Source organism: Mustelus asterias, chromosome 9 (genome assembly GCF_964213995.1).
Source record: "Mustelus asterias chromosome 9, sMusAst1.hap1.1, whole genome shotgun sequence".
Taxonomy (NCBI): Eukaryota; Metazoa; Chordata; class Chondrichthyes; order Carcharhiniformes; family Triakidae; genus Mustelus; species Mustelus asterias.
Genome location: NC_135809.1, coordinates 113798155 through 113811579, shown reverse-complemented (window position 1 = coordinate 113811579; position 13425 = coordinate 113798155). Strand labels below are relative to the sequence as shown.

General features: G+C 45.0%; 1 protein-coding gene across 5 annotated transcripts in view; it reads left to right on the top strand.

Moving 5' to 3' along the window:
• The window catches only part of LOC144498946 (endoplasmic reticulum-Golgi intermediate compartment protein 2-like), a 58560-nt gene that overhangs the window by 18543 nt on the left and 26592 nt on the right, over positions 1 to 13425 (top strand). For all 5 annotated transcript variants that reach the window (XM_078220915.1, XM_078220911.1, XM_078220913.1 and 2 more), the window contains 5 exons: positions 3201 to 3271; positions 5195 to 5235; positions 5354 to 5455; positions 6743 to 6838; positions 10186 to 10241. In XM_078220915.1, the coding sequence (XP_078077041.1) occupies positions 3201 to 3271; positions 5195 to 5235; positions 5354 to 5455; positions 6743 to 6838; positions 10186 to 10241 (366 nt within the window). The remainder of the gene's footprint in view (positions 1 to 3200; positions 3272 to 5194; positions 5236 to 5353; positions 5456 to 6742; positions 6839 to 10185; positions 10242 to 13425) is intronic.

The window sequence follows — 13425 nt, the reverse complement described above, 5'->3', positions numbered from 1 at the left end:
TACTTGTTGCTGTTGGGGTTAGGGTTGGGCTGTTACACCTTGTATTATAGTTATTGTGGTACATCCCAGTCGGGCTCCGCCTCCTGGGAGAGGTATAAAGGTCACTGCTCTGTCTGGGACCCCTCAGTCTGGGATCGTGTATATAATTAGTAGCTTCGTTGTAACAGCAAATAAAAGCCTTTATTTCCTGAGCATCTCAAGCCTCGTGTGTGATAACGCGCATCAACCCCATATTCGTATGGTCATATGTTTTGGAACGTTCTGCGGTCCTGGAAGGAAATCTAGATGCATTAGTTATTTTGTCTGTTAAACACCTTATCGAAAAATGGGGACGTGCGATTGATTAGAGGGTGATCAAATGTTTGGTTGGTTAGTTAGTAATCCTGTGTGATTAGTTAATTTGTGATCATGTGTGTGGTTGGTTAGCGAATACATTCATGCACCAGCTGTGGCTCAGCACTCTTCCCCCAAATCACAAGATTCTGGTTCAAGTCTCAATCCAAGGCTTGGAAGAGAAACCAAGGCTAACACCCAGTGTGGTGCTGAGGGAATGCTCTCATTTTCCAGATGAGGCATTAAACCAAGGTTCCGTGTGCCTGCTCACGTGAATGTGAAAGATCCCATGACACTATTTCAAAGAGCAAGTGTGTTATCCCTGGTGCCTTGGCCAGTATTTATCCCTCAGTCAACATCATAAAAACATCTTGCCACTGTCACATTGTTGTTTGCTGTGTGCAAATTAGCTGTTGTGTTTTCTACATTCCAACAGGAGTGACTACACTTCGAAATGTAGTATTTAATTGGCTGTAAAGCACTTTGAGACGTCTGATAATCATGAAAAGTGCTTTATAAATGCAAGTCTCCGCTTTCATGGAGTGATAGAATGTTGACTCGCTCTCAACACAAGCTTCTACTTTCAGTTGGGGCATTGTGGATGGTGCAGAGCAGAAGCAAGGTTTTGCTTTCAGACAGGAAAGAAACCATCAGCACTTTGTAACCGTGTTACATTCATGGTTTAGCTGACTTGGGTCGACATGCTTGCAGCACCCCAGTCCATGATTAGGCAAAAACACCACCCTGTCCTATTCCTTACTCATTGCTTTATCTTGCTTGAATTTAGTGAAATTAGCGATTTGCATGTGCTATCTTTGGAGCTTTGGCCTCATTTGAAGTCAAAATACCCAGATCTGATGTTTTCTGGATATATGCAAATTAATGGAAACATGGATGTTATTGTTGCATGTGGAACCCAAAGCTCCATGCTACACACCATCTTACTTGAATATGCATTTGCTCTGAGGATGTGGGCAACACTGGCATTCATTACCCAGTAAGAAGTCTCACAACACCGGGTTAAAGTCCAACAGGTTTATTTGGTAGCACGAGCCACTAGCTTTCAGAACGCTGCTCCTTCATCAGCTGAGTGGGAGTTCTGTTCACAAACAGTGCATATAAAGACACAAACTCAATTTACAAAATAATGGTTGGAATGCGAGTCTTTACAGGTAATTAAATCTTAAAGGTACAGACAATGTGAGTGGAGAGAGGGTTAAGCACAGGTTAAAGAGATGTGTATTGTCTCCAGCCAGGACAGTTAGTGAGATTTTGCAAGCCCAGTCAAGTTGTGGGGGTTACAGATAGTGTGACATGAACCCAAGATCCCGGTTGAGGCCGTCCTCATGTGTGCGGAACTTGGCTATCAGTTTCTGCTCAGCGATTCTGCGTTGTCATGTGTCATGAAGGCCGCCTTGGAGAACGCTTACCCGAAGGTCAGAGGCTGAATGCCGGTGACATTCATTACCCAACCAGAGTTGCCATGAGGGCAATATAAATCAGGCATCTAGATGGAACTGGAGTTACCTTTATTTCAGACCAGGTGGAAGGTTCTCTTATCAAAAAAAATCAGTGAACCTGAGACATTCTGAATTATTTTATTTGGTGCCAATTACCAGGACCAGAATTTTACCCTCCCCCGCCGGGCAGGTTTTTAGTTGGGGGGGAGGAGGGGGGAGCATGAAATTGAAGGTTCCCACCTTCCCTGTCCATGCAGCAATTTTACAATGAAGAGAGAAGACCACCCTTGCCTCAATTGAGGCCTTTAAATGGCCAATTATTAGGTGGGAAATAAGTGTGGTGGCGGGGGGGGGCAACACCTCCCTTCCGAAGTCAGGTGCCCCCTGCTGAAGGTCCATTGGCTTCTGAACCTTCACACCCTAGCTTCTCCCGCAAGACCCCAATTTCCCCATTCGACTGCGGCCTTCCCTACCTTCTGCCCCCTGGGACCCCTTGAACTTACCTTGACCTCTGGTGCCTGGACTTAGTCTCAGGCCTCCTCATTGCAGCTCTCTAAGGCAGGACCTCCTCCCGAGTCCTGCCTGCAGCCACTTAACGCTCATTCGAGTGTGAAATGAATTTGAGGCACTCAGAGTCAGTGAGGAACTATTCGGATGGCAGGAAGGAACCCCCTGCCATTCAAAAGATTCAGGCTCAGATTTTGTGCTGGATTGCAATTGGTTCACTAAGGTCCTGACCCAGACGGGGCCGATATTGGACTCTAGACCCACAATCAACGTGGTTGGCTCTTAACTGTCCTCTTGACATAGCCTAACAAGACCCCTCCTTTTCAGGACAAGTAGGAATGAACAATAAACAGTGGTCTTGCCAACAACACCCACATCTTGAGAATGTACGAAACCAAGTAGTTATACCTATCCAATTGAACAGTCTTTTCCCTAGAAATGGGAAGGCTAAAGGGTGACCTGATAGAGGGCTTCAAAATTACCAAGGACTGGCAGGGAGAAGGAAGTAAAGAAGATGTTTCCACTTGTGAAAATTCAGGCTGTAAATATAAGATGGTCACTAATAAATCCAATGGCAAATTCAAGGGGAATCTTTTTATTCAGAAAGCAGTGAGAACGTTGAACTCTCTACAACATGGAGACAAAAGACATTGATGTATTTAAGCAAAAGCTAGATAAATATGAGGCAGAAATGAATAGAAGGAATATCTGATAGGCTGAGATGATGTACGGTTGGAGGAGGCCCATGATTAACATAAATGCTGGTATAGATCAGTTCTGCTGAATGACCTGACCTGTAAACACTGCGTAATAACAGGAATTAACACAAAGGGTAAAGCAAAACTGAACAACAATGTGTGCAAGATCATTCCTATTTCTGTTGTTCTTTGTTGTCCAAAGATATTGGAGCAGACATGATTGATCAAACGGAAGCCAGGGTTGGTGAGTCTGGAGACCTTCAGTATGAGCCAGTAAGCTTTAATCAACTTCAATTTTGTCCCTGATGTTGATGCATGTTTGTGAGCTGACCCAGAAGTTTTTTTAAGAGTACATGCAGCACCAGTCAATGTACAGCGCTTGTGGGTTTAAGCATCGATCAAGCTTTTACAAGAAAGCAATCCTGAAGGTTTGTTGCCATAGTGGGTTATTGTACTGATCCATTGAGCCATTCAGTGAGTAGGATGTGCGTTTGTAAACGTGGATCCCACAACCCGTTCCCCGTCACATTGCATTGTTGAGTACGTCTTATCTCCATAGACATGAAATCAACATAAAGGAAGATGCCTCGCCTTACAGCACAATCGCACTCCTGACAGCCAGTTATCGTAATATCTTACAGCACAGAAGGACGCCATTCAGCCCATCATGCCTGTGCCTGTTCTTCAAAAGAGCTATCCATTCGTCTCACACTTGCTGTGCATTCCACCCCCCCCTTCCACACACATACACATACATACACACACACACGCCGCAGACGCACACATACATGCACACACATGCACACACGCACGCATGCACGCACAAGCACACGCACACACGACACATACACACACACACGTGCACATGCACACACATGCACACACAAGCACACACATACACACACACGACACACACACACGTGCACATGCGCACACATGCACACACACGCACACACGCACACACAAAGTAAACTTACCTATTTATCCATTTGCTGTTGACAATGCAGAATGGATATGCAAACCTCAGGTGAACAGACAGTTGATCTTGAACAGAAAATGCTGGCAAATCTCAGCATTTGTGGAGAGAGAATAGAGCCAATGTTCTCGAAGGTCATCAAGAGTCATCCTGAGTCGAAACGTTGGCTCTATTCTCTTTCCACAGTTGCTGTCAGACCTGCTGAGATTTTCCAGCATTTGCTGTTGTTGTTTCAGATTCTGGCATGCGCAGTATTTGGCTTTTATATTAGACAATCGATCTTGGCTGAGATGGTCTGCACCAAGAGATGGCTATTCTTTAAGATTTGTACCCAGGAGCATCACTACCCAGTGAGAGCTGCAGAGCAAATGTCCCCTTCAGATGTCCACTCCACTCTCAGAGATAGGTGTAACGACTCCAAGGATGAGTATTAGTAAAACCCCACCAAAAATAGTCTGAAATTTGTTAGAGAATAAACTACCTATACTTCTCTCTGCTGGAGTTCCCATTTGAAACCAGAACTGTAAGTGACTTGAGCTGCCAGGGCTCTAAACTTTAGAATACCCTCCATAAATATCTCCAATTCTCTCTCTTCCTTTAAGTAATTCGTTAAAACCTGCCTCTCTGACCAAGCTTTTGGTTACCAGTCCTAATTTCCCCCTATGTGGCTCAATCTCAAACTTTAGGGGAGGCAATGGCAAGGGGTATTATCACTAGACTATTAATCCAGAAACTCAGCTAATGTTTTGGGGACCCGGGTTCAAATCCCACCGTGGCAGATGATGGAATTTGAGTTCAATAAAAAATATCTGGAGTTAAGGATCTACTGGTGACAATGAAAACATTGTCGATTGTCAGGAAAACCCATTTGGTTCACTAATGTCCTTTAGGGAAGGAAATCTGCTGCCTTACCTGGTCTGGCCTACAGGTGACTCCAGAGCCGCAGCAATGTGGTTGACCCTCAACTGCCCTCTGAAATAGCCTGTAGAAAGCCACTCAGTTGTATCAATCAAGGGTAACTAGGGATGGAAAATAAATGCTGGCCAGCCAACGATGCCCATGTCCCACGAATGAATAAAAAATAAAATTTGATAATCCACTATGGGATATTTCACTGCATTAGAGGTGCTATATAAATGATAGGTGTTGTGATTTGATCAAATCTAATTTTTCCACAGCATGAAATTATGACGTCCCATTGTATTTTTCTTAATATTTAGACTTACTTTGAGCTAACGGCAAAGGAGAAGGCGTGGCAAAGGTGAGCTTTGAACAAGACTTTGTACCGTCGATCATTTGACTTTCAGGTAACTGTTCCTATTGGAATAGAAATGTATTTCCTTCATCAAACTAAACTGAAAACTCACATTTACCTGCAGCATGATGCAAAATATTCACAGACAGCTGAACAAGGAGCATAACCTGCTGGAATCCCTCATAAAGTCATCATTTAATGGAACAGCAACAACAAAGAGCGCAAGGTAGTGAATTCGCAAAGCTTAGGGTATCTCTGTAGAAATATGTAGTAGCGTTTTTGCATCTGAGTCAGGAGATTATGGGCGGGATTCTCCGGCCGCACTCGCCCTGAAACCAGAAAATCCCGCCCGAGGTCAACGGACCTTTCCATGGTCTGCTCCTCGCCCGCTCCAATTCCTGTGGCGGACGGAACAGAAAATTTCACCCCTATGAGTTCAAGTCCCCCTCCAGACTTGAGCTCATAACTTAGGCTGATAGTCCAATGCAGTACCAAGGGAATGTTGCACTGTTGGATGTGCTATCTTTAAGCCTGTTTGCCCTCTCTGGTGGCTATCTCTATTAGTGACAGAGCCTTACTTAATTAGACACATTAGTGACACATACTCAATTAATCTCCAATGACTCTCTTCCTTCATTCCCATTACATTTGCTCTGTTTAATTACCAAATACAACCTTTAAATAATGTTTGAAGCAGGCAGGCTGAAAAGCAACAATTCAGAGTCTGACCTTTGTCAGTGAACCCCACATCCCATGAAAGAATTGGAAAAAAAGCCAGAGCCACGCCCATACCCCAGACACCCTCATCCCAATCCGAGACTTCCTGGTGCCTGTGTCAAGTTGGTGCAGCCATTTTGTGAGGAGATACCTAAAATTCATAGTATAGAATCCCCACAGTGCCAAAGAAGGCTTTTCGGCCCATCAAGTCTGCACCGACTCTTACCCAGGTTTACTCTGCAATCCCGCCTATTTACCCCGCTAATTCCCCTAACCTATATATTTTAGGACACTTCGGGAAAATTTAGCATGGCCAATTCCTCTAAGCTGCACATCTTCGGACTGTGGCAGGAAACCGGAGCACCCGGAGAAAACCCACACAGACACAGGGGGAATGTGCAAACTCCATACAGACAGTGACCCAAGGACGGAATTGAACCCAGGTCCCTGGCGCTGTGAGGCAGCAGTGCTAACCACTGTGCTATCACACAGAACTGAAGTACATAAATAGGCCATTCGGCCTAACTAGTCTGCACCTCCTCCCATTCTGCTCAACCTCACCGTGCCTATCCTTATGTTCTTTGCTTCCCTTGTGTACTAGCTTGTCTATAAATGCATTGAAATTGTGATTAATTAGTCTGACACTGCAGGGTTTAAATTGCACCTGAAGTGCTGGAGTCTGCGGACTTTAATCCCTGAAGATACCATATCCACATCATGACTTTAATCCCTTTCAGGCATGGAAATGTTAATGTGCAAATGACCTGTGAAAATGGTTTTGTCATTTTTCTTTCAGAGTTGTTGACTCCACAGATCCTCTGAACGCCTGCAGGATTCATGGTTCAATGGAACTCAACAAAGTAGCGGGGAATTTCCACATTCTGGCTGGGAAGTTAGTACGATCCTGCTCTTTATTTGCACAGCTCAGGGGGGTAAATTCAGAATGTTGTCAGAATGTGCAAATCCGTCTCACAACCCATGAAGTAAACCGGTCATTAGTCAATTAGTGCCTGATACAGACATTCCTTACTCAGAGCCTGTGTTATATAGAATTACAGAGGACTTACAGCACAGAACAGTGGTTAGCGCTGCTGCCTCACAGCGCTAACCCAGGCACCTGGGTTTGAATCCCGGCTTGGGTCACTGTCTGTCTGGAGTTTGCACATTCTCCCCATGTCTGCGTGGGTTTCCTCCAGGCGTTCTGGCTTCCTCCCACTGTCTAAAGATGTGTGGGTAAGGTGGATTGGCCATGCTAAATTTCCCCTTAGTGTCAGGGGACTAGCTTGGGTAAATGCATGGGGTTATGGAGATAGGGCCTGGGTGGGATTGTGGTTGGTGCAGACTTAATGGGCCAAGTGGCCTCCTTCTGCACCATAGGATTCTATGATTTGGTCCAACTGATCGATGCTAGTATTTATGCTCTATTCAAGTCTCTTCCCGTCCCCACCCCTGCTTCACCTCAGCCTATTCACATATCCTTCTCTTCCCTTCTCCCTCGTGTATGTATCTCGCTTCCCTTTAAATACATCTATTTGCCTCAAATATTCCTTATGGTTTTAAAGTTTATTTATTAGTGTCACAAGTAACACTGCAATGAAGTTACTGTGAAAGTCCCCTAGTCGCCACACTCTGGTGCCTGTTTGGGTACACTGAGGGAGAATTTAACATGACCAATGCATCTAACCCGCATGTCTTTTAGACTGTGGGAGGAAAACAGGAGCACCCGGAGGAAACCCACGCAGACACATGGAGAATGTGCACAGTCACCCAAGCTGGGAATTGCGCCTGGGTCCCTGATGCTGTGAGGCAGCAGTGTTAACCATTGTGCCACCATGCCGCCCTTACAGTTGAGTTCCACATTCTCATCACTCTCTGGGTAACGAAATTTATCCTGAATTTCCAGCTGGATTTATTATTGACTATCATACATTGATGGCCCCTAGTTCTGGTCTTCCCCACAAGTGGAAACATCTTCTCTGTGTCCACGTTATCAAACTCATTCGTAATTTTAAAGATCTCACTCAGGTATCTCCGCAGCCTTCACTATTTTGGAAAAAGCTCTAGCCTGCTCAATCTTTCCTAACAGACATAACTTAACAAGAGGGTGGCATGGTGGCACAGTGATTAGCACTGCTGCCTCACAGCGCCAGGGACCCGGGTTCAGTTCCAGCCTCGGGTCACTGTCTGTGTGGGGTTTGCACATTCTTCCCCTGTCTGCATGGGCTCCTCCAGTTTCATCCCACACTCCATTGGTTGATTGGCCATGGTAAATTGCCCCTTAGTGCCAGGGGGATTAGCAAGGTAAATACATGGGGTTACAGGAATAGGGCATTGGTGGGATTGTTGTTGGTGCAGACTTGATGGGCCAAATGGCCTCCTTCTGCACTGTAGGGATTCTATGATTCCATGAACCTCTCAGTTTAGGTATCACCATATTTTTACAGTTTTTAAAGATTCCTCAAAATAGGGAATCTCGGCCATCTCACCATGAGAGTCCTTCCTGCAGTAGAATACTTTGTTAATGGTTCGGATTCATAATTCTGGTTCAACTTGTGGAGTATCTTCCATCCTCACAACATGTCTGCAGTGTGACGTATACACAACCATAATATAGGAGGAAACACCATCAGAGCGTGTCAGTCATAGAAATCATAGAAATCATAGAAACCCTACAGTACAGAAAGAGGCCATTCGGCCCATCGAGTCTGCACCGACCACAATCCCACCCAGACCCTACTCTCATATCCCTACATATCTTACCCACTAATCCCTCTAACCTACACATCCCAGGACACTAAGGGGCAATTTTAACATGGCCAATCAACCTAACCCGCACATCTTTGGACTGTGGGAGGAAACCGGAGCACCCGGAGGAAACCCACGCAGACACGAGGAGAATGTGCAAACTCCACACAGACAGTGACCCAAGCCGGAATCGAACCCAGGTCCCTGGAGCTGTGAAGCAGCAGCGCTAACCACTGTGCTACCATGCCGCGTTCATCCTGTTCAAAACAACCATGGGCACAGAAGGAGGTTATTCAAAATCATTCCAATTTCTGTTCAGCAATCCATACAGTCCCATTCCCCATTCAAAGATCTGCAGGTTAGGTGGGCTGGCCATGCTAAATTGCCCCTTAGTGTCCCAAGATGCATAGGATATATAGGTTAGGGGAATTAATGGGATAAATATGTGGGGTTACAGGGATAAACCTGGGTAAGAGTCGGTGCAGACTCGATAGGCCAAATGGCCTCCTGCACTGTAGTTAATCTATGATTCTAGCTTATTGGACCATTATCCCATTTTTGCTTTTTGGATCTAGTTGGTGAATGGTGAATTGTTCATTAGTGTCAGGGGGATTAGCAGGGTAAATGAGCATTACAGGGATAGGGCTTGGGTGGGATTATTGTCAATGCAGGCTTAATGGGCCGAATGGCCTCCTTCTGCACTGTAGGGATTCTATGATTCTAAGATGTGTAGGTTAGATGGGATTAGCCAGGCTAAATGTGTGGGGTTACGGGGATAGGGCAGGGGAGAGGGCTTAGGTAAGATATTCTGTCAGAGAGTCGGTGCAGACTCGATGGGCCGAATGGCCTTTTCTGCATTGTAGGAATTCTATGATTTTATGATTCTGTCCCCATAGTTTACTTCCCTCATGCACCCATCTAATTTCCTTTTGAAATCATTAATCATCTCCTCTTTGACCACCCTTGTGAGCAGTGAGTTCCAGGTCATTATCACATGCCGCTTAATAATGTTCATCCTTACTTCCCCCCTGTATCTCTTCCCCAAAACCTTCAATCTGTGTCCTGTAATCCTTGTCCGATCAGGGTGTGGCAGTGCTCCTCATGTCCAACTGACAATATAAACTCATGCGGCAACCTCCTATGGCAATCTTTGCAGCCTTATCCAACAACTTTCCCAAGTTCATGCACAGCCTGGGAATATTGTTGGGGACGGGAGGGAGAAGAGAGTAAGGGCATCAGTAACTGGGGCGAGGGACGACCAGGATACTCTGGTGTCGGGGGAGCCTTTCTGAGTCTCCTGGCTCCAGATATACATGAAAAATAGCGGTTGCCAAAGAATGGTGAACAGTGAAGACCCCTCTTTCCAGCAGCAGTAAAGGACATCCACAAAATGTCCTGACCCCCATATCAGAAGGCATAAATTGTAGATTGAGGAATAACTGAGACTTACACTCACTCCTAAATTGTGTAATGATCATTCCTCTTGTTTTTCAGGTCATACGACCTCCCATTTGGCCATGCTCATGTACTTGCCACGAAGGATCCTCAAGGTACTTTATCTACAGTTTGTCATTTGTTTTATTGATATTCATAGAATCCATAGAATCCTTACAGTGCACAAGGAGACCATTCGGCCCATCGAGTCTGCACTGACCACAATCCCACCCAGGCCCTATTTCTGTAACCCCACATATTTACCCTGCTAATCCCCTAACGCTAGGGGCAATTTAGCATGGCCAATCAACCTAACCCATACATCTTTGGACTGTGGGAGGAAACTGGAGCACCCAGAGGAAACCCACGCAGACACAAGGAGAATGTGCAAACTCCACACAGACAGTGACCCAAGGCTGGAATTGATCCCAAGTCCCTGGTGCTGTGAAGCAGAAGTACTAACCACTGTGCCACCGTGCCACCCATTTCTGTATTAACTCTTACCTGCTGCTTCCAGAGTGCACTGAAATCCCAACAATATAAAAGTATTTATGTGTTACTACCTAACTATAAACAATGGCACTCTCACCTCTGACTCAGAAAGACATAGATCTAAACGATGTAACCAGACTTTGAGTACATAACCTAGGCTAAAACACTAGTTCAGTACTGAGAGAATGCCATACTGTCAAAGGTGCCATCCCATCTGTTCAGATGCACGTAAAAATCCTCTTGGCACTATTTAAAGAAGAGCTGGGGAGTTCTCCTGGTGACCTGGCCATCATTCCCCCTTCACTAACATCACCAAAAAAAATCGACTTGGCATTCATCATGGCGTGAACTCTGGGATCTTGCTGTGCACAAAACCACTTCTGCGTTCACGTGCATGACACTAGTGATTCAATATGTGCCAGGAGCCTTGAGCTGGTTATGATACTGGACAAAGTGCTGTTCAAAGACAAATCCTTTGATTCGATTTGATTTATTATTGTCGCATGTATTAGTACACAGTGAAAAGTATTATTTCTTGCCTGCTATACAGACAAAGCATACTGTTCATAGAGAAGGAAAGGAGAGAGTGCAGAATGTAGTGTTGCAGTCATAGCTAGGGTGTAGAGAAAGATCAACTTAGTGCGAGATAGGTCCATTCAAAAGTCTGATGGCTGCAGGGAAGAAGCTGTTCTTGAGTCGGTCGGTATGTACTGCCGCTTTCACAACATCAAACAAACATATTCAGGAAAGTTCCTGTAAGCTGGTTCTCTTCAGTGCTGGGGACCTGTCTACTGAGTACGAAATGTTGGCTGATATTTGGCCCTTATCAATCAGCTAAGTAAAGACTCTGCTACAGAAATTCACCTAAGATATTAACCAAGTAACTTAATCAAAAAGTAATTTAAAGTTGCAAGTTGCATTGAGTTCACTATGGCTGATGTGAAGTGAAACAATCTTGGGCATTGTTTCATTCACCTCTGAAGCAGTGAGGGTATCAACATGATGTAAATATCAATGTGGTGCTGGGACCAAATATAAACGAGTCAGCTGCACTCAGTTAAGCAGATTGTGAAGTATAACAAATGCTACTCGCTATAAACAAGTCCCAATCCCATTGAAATAACTCCACCGAGGCTGGTCTCCCTCCCTACACCAAATTTATATTTACTTACATAGTAAGCAACACTCAGACAGGTACTTCCTCACACAGCGTAGTCATGATGTGGAGATGCCGGCATTGGATTGGGGTAAGCACAGTAAGTAGTCTCACAACACCAGGTTAAAGTCCAACAGGTTTATTTGGTAGCACTTATCGTACAGAGTATAAACCCCGAGTGCCAGTAACCCTGACACTCCACATTACACGCACATGCAGGGCTCCTTGATTGTCAAGCCATTATTGCCTTAATCTGGGAGCTCGTATTCTAAGAGGTCCGCATCGTGGACTCATTAAGCTCTTTACATCCATGACTTCCACCACCTAGGAGGACAACGGCAGCAGATATATAGGAACACCACCAATTGCAAGTTCCTCTCCAAGTCACTCACATTCCTGACTTGGAACTATATTGCTGTCATTGTGTCAAAATCCCAGAACTCCCTTCGTAACAGTGCTATGGGTGTACTTATACAACATGGACTGTAGTGATTCAAGAAGAAGGCACCCGCCATCTTCTCAAGGGCAATTCGGAATGGACAATCAATTTCAAGATTGGGAAATAGTCCAGAATGAAGCTGAAACTGATGATTGATTAGTGTATTTAACCAATGCAAATTAACAAAGCATACAGAACGTTAAATGGGATAGTCAGAGCGGAAATGTCCAAGTCATGAAATCATTGTCAAACTGTTCAGAATTGATCAGATCACTCCTTGACCACTGTGTCCAGTTCTGGTCACCAAGACGCAGGGAGACATTAATGCACTGGAGGTAATGAAGAGCAATCTCCCAATTATCAGAGGACTGAGCTGTGACCAAAGGATGGATAACCTTGAGCTTTTCACCCTTGAAGGGAATTCATTGAGAAACTGGAGGACATTGCAAAGAAAATGGTGTGAAGAATGAAGATCAAGAGCTAAACCATGATGGTGAAAAAATGAAGTAAAGGTTCAAGTTATTGAAAGAGATGATTAGGACCATTTTCCAGGCCTTTGGGATGGTGTAGAGGAGGTTTATTAGGATGGTACCAGGAATGAAGGACTTCGGAAATGTGGGGAGATTGAAGAACATAGAACATAGAACAGTACAGCACAGAACAGGCCCTTCGGCCCACGATGTTGTGCCGACCTTCATCTGAAACCAAGATCAAGCTATCCCACTCCCTATCATCCTGGTGTGCTCCATGTGCCTATCCAATAACCGCTTAAATGTTCCCAAAGTGTCTGACTCCACTATCACTGCAGGGAGTCCATTCCACATCCCAACCACTCTCTGCGTAAAGAACCTACCTCTGATATCCTTCCTATATCTCCCACCATGAACCCTATAGTTATGCCCCCTTGTAATAGCTCCATCCAACCGAGGAAATAGTCTTTGAATGTTCACTCTATCTATCACCTTCATCATTTTATAAACCTCTATTAAGTCTCCCCTCAACCTCCTCCACTCCAGAGAGAACAGCCCTAGCTCCCTCAACCTTTCCTCATAAGACCTACCCTCCAAACCAGGCAGCATCCTGGTAAATCTCCTCTGCACTCTTTCCAGCGCTTCCACATCCTTCTTATAGTGAGGTGACCAGAACTGCACACAATATTCCAAATGTGGTCTCACCAAGGTCCTGTACAGTTGCAGCATAACCCCACGGCTCT